Below are 12678 nucleotides of genomic sequence, written 5' to 3' on the forward strand. Positions count from 1 at the left end.
TATTTCCATAGGGGGGGGAGGAGGAGGCTGGGGCCTGACCTTCTTCCCGAACCCCACCTATGTGTGCATGTGTGTGTGTGTGTGTAGGAAGGAAACGGTTTTCATGTGGTCTGTATTGTTCATATTGATATTGCCTCTATTCGTCATTGTTCTGCTTTTCACACCTACACCTGCAATAGCTCATAGGGCTGCAGTATGTACATATAAAATTAGAATAAGTCAATTTCTCAGATAATATAGATGAAAAGTGTCAATGAGAAAATTGTAGAGCTATATGAAAAATTCTCAAGACTGCTTCCTGTTGCTCAGAACGTGCTACATAAAAGTGTTTTTCCGAGTGTGAAAGCAGCCAGCGAACATGCGCAATATTGTAGCGAGACTGGCCGCTCGACACACTTTGTGTGTATTCGCAGGCTTCTTTCACACTCAGAAAAAAAAAGATGATATACAGTCAAGCCCACATATAACGGACAAACTTTCGCTTAAAACGAACGAGAACCGTGCGACTGCCAAAATAGGCATTATTTCAATGGCATAAAATCGCATGTAAAACGAACGTCTTTGAGCCCTACCGATCGGTTAGAGTGAATGGACGGCATAAACCCGACACCGCGATGCGAGATAACGATGACCCCTGACCCCTTTGCGCATGCAGTTTTCCCAAGCCTTCTCGCAGGTGAACTGTCCATTTCGTGCCCTGTGCCATCACGTGCTGCCCACGGGTGTCGGCGTGTGGCTTCCAAGGTCGCCCTCCTGCCCATCCTCGCAACTCTGCTCCCCTCTCCTCACTCTTTCTTGCGACTCTCTCGCTGTCTCAATGGGCATGCTACGGTGCTGGATAAAGTTCAGAAGTTTCGTTTTCTGGCCGTTACCTCAAAGCAGGCGGCCTCCCTGCACTAGTCTCCATGCTTCCGCGCATTGTTCTAGTCGGACCCGAGTTGTATTCAGGATGGCGAATGGCAGTGTCGTGCCTGCAGTGGTCATGAAATGAAAAGTACTGGACGTGACAAAGGAGCGAGCAATTTCGACGGAACTCCCTCATGGTGCTAAAAACTGTGAGTTGGTGAAGAAGTACGTGTTGAAATCAACCATCTCAACGATTCTAAAGAGCAAGGAAAAGTTCGCCAGCTCTTATGCTGACATGACAAACAGAAAGCGCCTGTGGAAGGCCACCTAAGCGGACGTAGAGGACTCGCTGCATAAGTGGCTCTTCGACGCATGGGCTTGCAACATGCCGATAAGTGTACCAAGTACGCTAAGCAAAGCCAAAAACTTTGCGTTCCTGCTAGATTTTCCTGACTTCTGCCCAGGCAATGGCTGGCTACATCGATTAAAAGTGCGGCATGGGATTGTTTTTAAATCAATTGTCAGTGAGGCGGCTTCGGTAAGTGACCACGACGTTGCCACTTGGCTTGTTAAGAAACTGAGATATTATTGCAAGCTACGCGGAGCAGGATGTGTATATCACAGATGAAACTGCATTATTTTATCAGATGTTGCCGGACAAGACGCACACCATGAAAGGGGACTCGTGCGCTGGCGGCAAGCACAGTAAAGTGCGCATTACAGTACTTCTGTACACTAATAATGTACACTAAAAGGGCCCGCGCAGTGACCGGCGCGGGCCCTTTGTAACTGGAAAATCTGAGAAGCAACGCTGCTTTTGCAGCTGTGTACCCGTTGTCGGGGTTGAGGGACGGGACTTCGGGATGAAAACCCCAAACTTGGGAGTATTTATTCTACATTATATACAGAGAGGTGAGAGTCACGTAACATTCGTACAGTCATTACGGGCCGGCAGCAACTCGGACGCTGCGGCCCGCGGCAAGAAGTTCGAGAGAGGTGAATCAGGGAATCAGGGAATCGTCCTGGTCTCTCTGGAAGGCTTCTTATAAACCCTTCGAGCACTGTAAGTCACGTCATGTTTGACCAATGGGAGAGTCCGCTCCGATGACGCCACTTTCAGCCAATGATAGGCGCCCGTGCGATGGTGTCATACCCGGCGAAGAGAGTCGGCGCCTGGTCCTCCTCTCTTGATCACTTGAGCCCGGTGCTCTTGCCTCGCAGAATTGCAATCCACTTCTTTCGAGGAGGAGAAGGAGGGGGGCGCTCATGCTCCATTGTACGAGTGCCCACCTGCTCCCGGTGGTACGGCTCCGCAGTGGTGGCAAATGCCCTCTTCAAAGCCGAAGGGGGACGATTGAGCTCCATTGTCCGAGGCCCCCGTCTAATCCCGGCGGCGCACGACCTGGGGGCCGCAAACTCGTTTGCGCTTATCTGGTGCTCCTCTGGAATGTGCTTTCCTGCTTCTGCATTCCTCAATTAGCTGTGCTTCGTTTCGAAGTGGTTTGGGGAACTCGAAGTAACCGCAGGAAACAGCTCCATATCTAACACCGTGCGCTACAGGCGCAATACTAAGACGTGGAGGATGCGCAATTTATTCGCAGAGTGACTAGGCGAGTTTGACCGTGACATGTAGAGGCAGGGCAGGCGCTTGCTGCTCGTGCGTTACAGCTGCTCAGTGCACCATGTGCGAACTTCTCTGACGGCAGTTATTCTACTCTTTCTGCCGCCCAATACCATTTCGAAAGCGCAGCCACTTGATTTGGGCAAATACGCGCATTTAAGGCATTGTATAGGCGCTGCATTGTGGAGTGCTTGCTCATCGCCGTAGACAGTCGGGTCGCCAACTTGCCGGTTCGAGTTTCACTGTATTCAGCCGTTGAGATGGTGAAGGCGGCCTGGGCAACAGTGACGCCCGTTTGTGTGTGGAACTGTTTCTGCAAGGCTGGCTTCGTCGACGCAGTGCCTGATGCCGAGCCTGATGCTTCCGAAATTGATCAGTCCGGCGGCAATTTGTGGCAGTGCGTCGTTGATTCCGATGTAGGGGGCCACACCATTGGTTGGGATGAATTTATTTCTGCTAATGAAGATGCTGATATTGCGGAACCGTGCACGGACGAGGGCATTGTTTGTGAAGTGCAGGTGGAGAGTAATGCGGAGGAATTGGATGACGATGAAACTTTGAAGCCAGCACCCATAAGCGCACCTGTAGCAATGGGCTAGAAATAGGGCCTCGGGCAGCTTGTCTATGCCAAGGGCCTTGGCGGAACGTATGCTTCTGCTTTAAATAAACAGGACACCGCCCGCATCGGATCTGCACTGCAGAAACACGACGAGCATCACGAACTTCTTAGCAAAGAAATAAATTTTGTGCTTTGACTAGCCACTTTCTTTTAAGCTGTGGTCCACTTACTACGAACTTCGGGATATAATAAACAGACGCCACGTGGCGCTCAGGTTCGTTATTAGTGGGCTCGACTGTAGCATGTATTGAGCAACAGAAAGCTGTGCAGGAAGTTTTTCATGTTGCTCTACAATTTTCTCATTGACACTTTTCATCTAGTTATAATATTTGAAAAATTGATTAATTAAGACTAATTATGTAATTAGGCAAAATGCAAAAAATCTGAATTCCTCCAAGTGAAGGCAAACGGTGTTTTTTATTTTTTATTGTTCTTATAACTGGCAGCAAAAATGAGGCTTTCTAGAATTTTTGCTTTACTTAATGAAATTTTTTGTTTGGCAATGTATATTTTTGGAAAGAGCATTTCAGTATGTACAATATGCTATGTTGCAATGTGTGATGGATTATTATTTGTTCTGGTAAATAATTTTTTTCATAGACCTATAAAAAATGACCATTTTCTCGTGGTAATGAAAGAGTTAATAACTTTTCTGCAATTAAAATGTCTTTTTGCATGGTCATAAAATATACGTGTAACTTCATGGTGTACTGTATCATAAATGATGTGACAATCTTGGTTCGTAGTCTTGCTACCAAGCGTTTCTTTAGAAAAGTGAGGTTGGTTTAGGTATATGTGCCCCAAACAAAGGCTTCTCTACTTTTTCTAAAAAAAATGACAAAAATTCACACAGTACGGGGTTACTATTTCTGTTATCACATGTGTTTACTTATGGCTGTCTTAAAGTGAGAGAAGTGGTCTTGTGCATAATGCTGTGGTTGTATCTTTCCAGCCTGAAAGCATGAGTGAGCCCTTCTCACTGAAAGTTCCACGTCAACTTGAGGAGGAGCAGGTGGTAGCCCAGCCTGTACCTGGAGGAGTGGTACCTTGGTCCCCACCACAGCAGAATTGGAACCCTTGGACATCTTGCAACATTGACGAGGGTCCTATGGCCACTGTACGAATAGATCTACTTGGGAGTTATTCTATTGTATGTTACAGGTCGAAAATGCATAGTGCCATGAGACAAAATGTGGATAAACTACCATATTTACCTAATTCTAATGTGTCCCCAAATCTAGCTTGCATCCAGTTTTTTATGGGTTTAATGTTGCTGCTATGAAGCTTGGTCATCAAAAATTATATCTAAAGTCTCCTATATTTAACCAACGGTTATTTTTGGAACACACTGTATACCCACATCTTTCACAGGGGATGGTGGGGCTATGTGACTTCTTGAACGAGTACCCACATCTTTCACAGGGGATGGTGGGGCTATGTGACTTCTTGAACGAGTGATGCGATGATCAATCTCCCTCTTTAGAAAGGTTGAATTTTGCGTTTTAGGCCTACAAAACAGGCACCAATGGGCCACCTATCAATGCTTTTCCAAAATGGGAGTAGTGTGGGATATTCTTAGAAAAAATGATTGTCTAGTTACTGAAAAGCTCCCTTACAAAAAAAATAGAAAAGAAAAAGGAAGAGGAAAACTGAAAGAGAGTGGTAGGTGGCTTTATACTAAGCTGCACACATAACAGAAAAGTGTAAATCATTAACCCTTTCGCTGTCGGACCTTTCTGACCATGACGCACCCTCAGTGTCGGCTTGGTTTCAGGGAATGAGCATAACAGGGAATGAACATAGCAATTTATTTTTGATTATGATTGGTATACAAATAACATAGTAAATGCAATATGCACATTTCAGTGTTCTGCAGCTGTTGTTAGTAAACATCATCATCATCAGCCTGACTATAAAATCCATTCAACATCCGATTCTGACGATGCGGAACCCTCTTCCTCGCATGCGACTCTGTCTGAGTCCGAATCCGAGCTCGGCTCATATTCTGAATCGGAATTGAGCCACCGCTCCAATGAGCAGACGAAGGTCCCGCGCACTCAGCCATCCGAAAGTAACCGCGCGCAGGGAGGAGAAATGGGACGTTGCGTGATCAAGAAGACAGAGGGAGATGGAAAAAGGCTAAACAAAGTTCGAAGGGCTTTACGTTTACTGCTGCAAGTCGGAAGCGAGGGTACGGCGAGAGAGCGCGAGAGAGCGAAAGCAGCAATCGAGTCACTCTTTATGGAGAGGCACCGGCACGTGCGCCTGAACTTGACACGCCGTAGCAGACACACCAACAGAAGAAAAATAAAAACCTTCAAACCAGCGGAGAAGGCAGAATAACCCTTGAACCCATACCCACACGCGCGCGACGCAGCGAACGCGGAGCCACCGCGCCACTCAGCAAAGAGAAAGTGGGGAGTAGCAGTCGCACCGTACTCATGGACTTAGACATGTCTTAGACATGTCGGGGCGAATATACGAACTTGTAGAAAGAGTCAACAGATAGCGTGGCCAATCCAGGAGCGCCAGCTTTGCGCTCAGGCGCGAAATTTTGAACGCACAATAGAGAACGTACCGGTACGTCAGTGACACTGTGGGGGGGAAGCGCGATGACGTACCGGTACGTCCGTGACAGCGAGAGGGTTAAAGCTTTTCCTTGGAGCTTTTTTTTTGCATTGTTCCTGAATTTAATTAAAAGCACTAGGAAGTAATTTGTACTTATTGTTATCCCTAAAGACCATATCTTCAATAGTCTTATACCACTCTTTGTGTCATTGTTGCCCAGCAGACTCATGTGCATGCACTTGTGTACAGACATGCACGCACTGTTTTGCTGGCTTACTAAAATGGGGTTTTACTGTGCTGTGCAATTGTGGTTACATTTATACGACCTTCAAGTGCAATGCAATGCATTTTATTTCAGATGACATTGAGTCAGATCAGCGAGGATATTCTTAATAACTACAATCAGCAAGTGGACCATGACCCACAACTAAAAAAGGTCTGTGTACATTGTTATTTTGGGTCTTTTTCCTAGGCATCTAAAAATGTATATGTTTAAGAAGAAATTCGTTGCCAGCTTACAAATAAGCACCAATGTTGTTTTTAGATGTTGGATGAACGTTACCAACTTCCAGTCTACAATTCCTATGACAGCATATTAGATGCTATCCACCAGTCGTCAGTTGTCATCATACGAGGTGCTACAGGCTGTGGAAAAACCACTCAGGTAAATGGCTTTGCCTTTTTTCTCTTGCTGGTGTACAGCAACATGTTATAAGCTTGTGACTGCAAAGACATTCATTTCGTTCATTTGTCCCTTTCATTATCATACTAGGTGCCACAGTATATACTGGACTCGTACATAAATCAAGGGATTGGCGCTGAATGCTGTATCGTTGTCACTCAGGTTGGTCAAACTGTCCTGTTTGAAATAACTGTTACATTACTGAGAGTCTGTCATGCCTTGTTGCATTTTCTTTTGGTACCTTATTGTGATGCACTATTATTACAACAATCATTGTTGCTCTGTTTATATGTGCAGTGGCATTTTGTCCAGTTGGTATAACTTGGTTGCAGGCACTTTTGTAGGTACAAGATCCAGTTAAAGCATAGTGGGATCTGTAAGGGTAATTACGTAACCTGGGATTTGAATTGCTAAGTAGCAATGCACCTGGTTGGAGCATGTGCTTATAGGGCTGTTCACAAGTGCCTTTATTTTGAGGTAAATTAGCCCTGGGAGTGTTGGCCAGCTCTGATCACAGCTAGTTTGGCTGTGAGTAATGCTTGCTAACACTCCCACGGCTAATCATGTACGCATACATAAATACCCAAGAAAGTGACTGGAGGCATGGCACTTTGGCAACTTAATTGGTAAAGCACTGCACATGTAATGTGTAGGATGTGGGTTCAGTCCTCACCTGAGGCAAGATATCTTTTCATCCACTTTCATTTTTCTTTACCTGATTATTTCTACTACATTTCATATAACCATAACAATTAACTTCCCCTATGCTTTCTCTGGCTTCATGGTCTTTTAACTTGTATAGTTGTGTCTAACACATATGGACAGGCAGACAAACCACTTGAATTTGAAACATTGGAACCTTCCTAATGGGCAAGGAACATTGCGTGTCATTTGTCCATTCTGATGGCAGTGAGGCTATCCTGAGACAGTTGGTGTCATTTTGAGAGGCTGACGCGAACAAGTGATTAGTTTCGTTTCATTGACTGCACTTCATGCCTGTAGGTCACTTGAAAACAGATTGTATTGCTCTCTACTATCTGCTGCCCTCACTAAATCTTCTGAGCCTATCTGTCGTGCTATTCATGCAACTCAATGCTTAATCTATACAGATAATATTCAGCCTAGAAGTAATCAGTTTTTCCCTCTCTTTAATAAGGTGCGGTTCTAAAAAGTGACAAAGGTAGCATATTCAGGAGAGGTATTTACACTGTGGGTCTAAGTGTGCTTTTTTATTCAAATGGACAGGCAAAAATACTGCAGGCTAGCTATTCTTGCAGCTTGACAATCTTGCAATAACAGTGTGCATGGGGACAACATTAATTGAGCGGTAAGAAACGCTAAAAGTCTTAGCGACTTCGTGAGAGTTCCTTAAACTCCTGGTTCTCACGTCTTTGGTATTTAGACTCCTGATGCGTTTCCTTGTCTGCAGCCTAATCTTTTACATTGCTGTAGAATTGCTGTTGTAGTTGTGGATAAAATCGTGCTTTGTATAACCCCCTTCAGTCACGAATTATGATCGGCTGTCGATACATGTGTGAAAGATATATAATTTTATGTCAGAGTGCTCGAGACTTCACTGAAAGCAAGTCAAGGTGGTAGAATGACTCTTTGTGCATATTATGATGAGTCATCATAATTGCAGAGTAACTATGTATGTGAATATTGTAAAGTCACTCATGCTACGTTTCTTCATAAAAATTGAATTGAATTTTATTCTCCTTGAACAAATACACAAGGAAGGAGTAGCCACAAAAAGCTACTGAGATTAGTAGCTTGAATCCCTCACTTGAATTACATGCACAAGTTATTTTTTGGTGACAGGCATTTCAAGAAAAGAAGAAAAAAATATTTTGGAGGTTGCCAACCGGCTTGCTCTATGTCAAATGCCACGTAAAGCATGGTAGTGCCTCCACCAGAGAGGTACTCTGTAATGACACATATGTCTTGGAAGTAAAATGGAAGTAAGTGAGGTTAGCGGAATGTTAAATTTACCCTAAGCATGATGTTTGTGGTCTATTCCTTGCTACCACTGCACAGAAATGGCAAAAAATAGGTTGTGTCCATAAATGTGGGTACTATGACTGAAGGGGGTAAGCTTCTTTTTTATGCAAAACAAAAATCAGTAACGGGCCTGATAAGCAGACAAAAAGAGTTCAGCTTGCTTGTAAATAGAACTCCTTTGCATTCCTTTCCTGCAGTTTGACGAGCTTATTGCTGGGACTATGCATAGTTATGCAGAAACCTTTGTACTTGAATCGAAATTCTGACTTATAAGCTGATGAAATCTTTGCAAGTTTTCAAGTTCTTTTCATTGTGGCCTGATGGGAGCACTTACAGTGAAAGCATCATATTCAGACTGTTTGAATTTGTGGCATTCATTCATTCATTCACACGCGCACACACATGCACGCGTGCATGCATATGTACGTACGAGGGCAAATCAGAAATTATTAGCCTCTATTTTTTGTTTTGCCAAATTATGGCTCTAAATACAAAGTCAACATATCCATTCTTAGCGGTGGCCTTTTCTTGGACTGGCCTGACCTTATCTGCAGGTAGCTCCACGGCATGGCACTGCTGTCAGTTGTTGAAGATGGCGGTTGTGCTTCACATGTTCACGGTGTACGAGCAACGAAGTGTGATTAGTTTTCTATGGAGCAGGGGACGAACACCCATTGAAATACAGAGGGAAATGAAGCCCATGTGTGCGGAAAGGTGCCTCGCTTTGAGAAGTGTCAGGCGGTGGTGTTGTGAGTTATCAAAAGGCCATGAAGACATGCATGACAATGAGCGTCAGCCAAAGGTTCTACCATAGGGGCATCTCAAGTTTAGTGCTTCGATAGGGCAAATATCTGAAGTGGTGTGTGGACTATGTGGAAAAATAATGGAAGGCATGTAGAATAGTCTCTCCCTGTGATCTCAAATTACCCCTGTCCTGCGCCAACTGATTCCAGTTAGCGCCTGCCCCACCTAGTCTTCTGCCGTCCTTGACTGCGCTTTCCTTCTCTTGGCACCCATTCTGTAACGCTAATGGTCCACCGGTTATTGAACTTGCACATTATATGACCTGCCCAGCTCCATTTCTTTCTCTTAATGTCAATTAGAATATCGGCTATTCCTGTTTGCTCTCTGATCCACACCGCTCTTCTCCCATCTCTTTAACGTTACGCCTAACATTCTTCGCTCAGTCGTTCTTTGCGCAGTCCTTCATTTGTTTTCGAGCCTCTTTGTCAGTCTCCAAGTTTCTGCCCCATATGCATCACCGGTAGAATGCATTGATTGTGCATCCTTCTTTTGAATGAACGAGAAGAAAGGGGGTTAACCGAGGGGCCCGATTTTTATTAGTCCTATCATAAGAAGCCAACAAACACTGACACCAAGGACAACAAGGGCTTCTTATTTCTCTTGAATGGTAATGGTAAGCTTCCAGTCAGAATCTGAAAATGTCTGCTGAATGCGTTCCAACCCATTTTTATTCTTCTGTAAGTTTCCTTCTCATGATGAGGGTCCCCTGTGAGTAATAGACCTAAGTAAATGTATTCTTTCACAGACTCTAGAGGCTGACAGGCGATCCTGAACTCTTGTTCCGTTGCCCGGCTGTTGATCATTGTCTTTGTCTTGTGCATATTAATCTTCAACCCCACTCTTACATTCTCTATGCTAAGGTCCTCAGTATTTGTTGTAACTCATTCCCAGTGTTGCTGAGCAGGACAATGTCATCTGCAAATCGAAGGTTGCTGAGATATTCGCCGTTGATCCTTACTCCTAAGCCTCCCCAGTTTAATAGCTTGAATATTTCTTCCAAGCACGCAGTGAATAGCATTGAAGAGATTGTGTCTCCTTGTCTGACCCCTTTCTTTATAGGTATATTGCTACTTTTCTTGTGGAGAATTAAGGTAGCTGTGGAATCTCTGTAGATACTTTCCAAGATATTTACATAAGCGTCCTGCATTCCTTGATTATGTAATGCCTCTATGACTGCTCATATCGCTGCTGAATCAAATGCCTTTTCATAATCTATGAAAGCCACATAAGAGAGGCTGATTGTACTCTGTGGATTTCTCGATTACCTGATTGATGTCGTAGATGGGCTCCATTGTGCAGTATTCCTTCCTAAAACCTGCTTGTTCCCGTGGTTGGTTAAAGTCCAGTGTTGCCCTTATTCTGTTGGAGATTATCTTTGTGAATATTTTATGTAATACTAGAAATAAGCTAATAAGCCTATAATTTTTCAATTCTTTAACACTTCCCTTTTTGTGGATTAGTATAATGTTGGCATTCTTCCTGTTCTCTGGGACCCTTGAAGTTGATAGACAGTGCGTATAAAGGGCCGCTAGTTTTTCAAGCATCATGTCTCCTCCATCTTTCGTTAAATTGACTGGTAGTCCATCTTTTCCTGTCGCTTTTCCCCGTTTCATGTCTTGCAAGACCCATCTAACTTCATCGCTAGTTATAGAAGGAGCCTCTGTAGCCTTCTTTAAAACTGATGGTAGCGCTAAAAAGGACGGACACACGATGAAGAGGACTTGACGACGAGGAAATGCTACTGACAACTGGTTTATTTTTCGAAAAAGTTCTCTATTTAAAAGAATCGCAACACATGCGCAAAACCGAACTGCACCAGCCTTCTTTATCACAATATCGAAAACATGCACGCGTAGCCTGTTCATTACTACTTCTTATGGAGGTATTGTGGCTGCTTTGGTACTGTACAGGTAAGTATAGAATTATTCAGCTGCTCTTACTATATCTTCGAGATTGCTGATGATATTACCCTGCTTATCTTTCAGTGCATACATCTTGGTTTGTCCGATGCCAAGTTTTCTCCTCGCTGAATTAAGGCTGCATCCATTTTTTGCTGCTTCCTCAGTCTTTCTCACGTTATAAATTTGAATATACCTTATTTTCTCCTCGTTGATTAGATTTGACAGTTCTGCGGATCCTATCTGATCTCTTGAGTTGGACACTTTCATCCTTTGTCGTTTCTCTATTAAGTCCTTTGTTACTTAGAAGAGCTTACCTACTGGTTGCATTTGTGCCTTACCTCCCGCTTCAGTTGGTGCTTCTGAAGCCAGCCTAGTTAGGGTTTCATTCATTGCCTCTATGTCATCATCACTATTTGTAATTACCTGTATTTATCCTATTTTGGCTTATAATACTAGGGCCAGACTTTCTGATTCACCCTCGTACGTACAGAATGCGTGCACAAGCACATGCATGCATGCTAGGTTTTGGAACAAATCTAGAAAAATTAACATACCTTATCTACTCACATAATGATCGCACTTTTTTGTCAAAAAAATTGACGCAAATTCAGGGGTGCAATCATTACGCAGGTTAAATTTCCTGTGAAAAGAAAAACATTTTTTTTTTCATTCCGCATTTGCTGCGGGATGACAACAGGTCAACAAATAGGCAGCTGCTGCTGTATGTAGTGCGGGTCACCAAAACAAAAATGGCGGCCGGCAGAGCAAGCCAAATGCGCCGAGTGCAATTTTTTTTCTTCTCATGAGTACATTGCGTGCATTGAAACAGTTTCTTCTGTATCAGTAATGAATAATATCGTTAATATCGGCAAGTTTGTGGCAATAACATAGCCATGTCCACTTTGAAGGGACAGAAACAGATAGGTGCGCTTAGCTGCCAGTGACATAGAAACATGTAGCGAGCATGCTGTGGAAACTGCGGCATTTGTCTTCACTACTATCCTAATACAGCACGTTTCCGCTAAGGGTGGGAATATCTTAGCTGTGTTACAAGCATCGGCGTATGAATAGGGTACACATCTGACGTATCAGTGTAAACGTGGCTACTATCGTTGCCGCTCGCGATTTGTTGCGTGCAGACGAGAAGAATCGAAAGGTGCCTTTTTTGTTGTTGTTAACCACAACCATTATAAAGTCTACACATAATAAAGGCAAGTTTGGTTGGAGCTTTTTTTTTTTTGTCATGGAAGTGCGGAAAGTAATGAAAGGAATGAAATGGGGCATCTGTTTAAGAATGTTTGGTGTGTGCAACCGCCTGGTTTGTCTTGAAGAGTCGTTCGCGTAGCATTCAACAGATGGTAAGCGTGATCATTATTAGCTAAACTTGGCACACTACTTATCGCTGCGGCAAGTTCAGGGTGCGATCATTACACGGGAAAGGAAAAAACATATCGAATTTTGACGATAAAATTTGGGGGTGCGATCATTACGTGAGTGCAATCATTATGCAAGTAAATACGGTGTACTAAACTCCAGAAATATTGCTAATGGGCCTTAAAAACTGTTAGCTTATTGGAGACTCTCAACAGAGTTGCCGCATATGGATTGGTTAAGCTTCATTATATTATAAGAAAAG

At 43.7% G+C, this 12678-nt stretch overlaps 1 protein-coding gene across 2 annotated transcripts in view; it reads left to right on the plus strand.

The window, feature by feature from the left end:
- Window positions 1–12678, plus strand: part of mle (dosage compensation regulator mle) — a 133494-nt gene that overhangs the window by 34199 nt on the left and 86617 nt on the right. For both annotated transcript variants that reach the window (XM_070523096.1, XM_070523100.1), the window contains 4 exons: window positions 4039–4203; window positions 6013–6090; window positions 6199–6318; window positions 6427–6498. In XM_070523096.1, coding sequence (XP_070379197.1) covers window positions 4039–4203; window positions 6013–6090; window positions 6199–6318; window positions 6427–6498 — 435 coding nt within the window. The remainder of the gene's footprint in view (window positions 1–4038; window positions 4204–6012; window positions 6091–6198; window positions 6319–6426; window positions 6499–12678) is intronic.

Source organism: Dermacentor albipictus, chromosome 1, assembly GCF_038994185.2.
Source record: "Dermacentor albipictus isolate Rhodes 1998 colony chromosome 1, USDA_Dalb.pri_finalv2, whole genome shotgun sequence".
NCBI lineage: Eukaryota > Metazoa > Arthropoda > Arachnida > Ixodida > Ixodidae > Dermacentor > Dermacentor albipictus.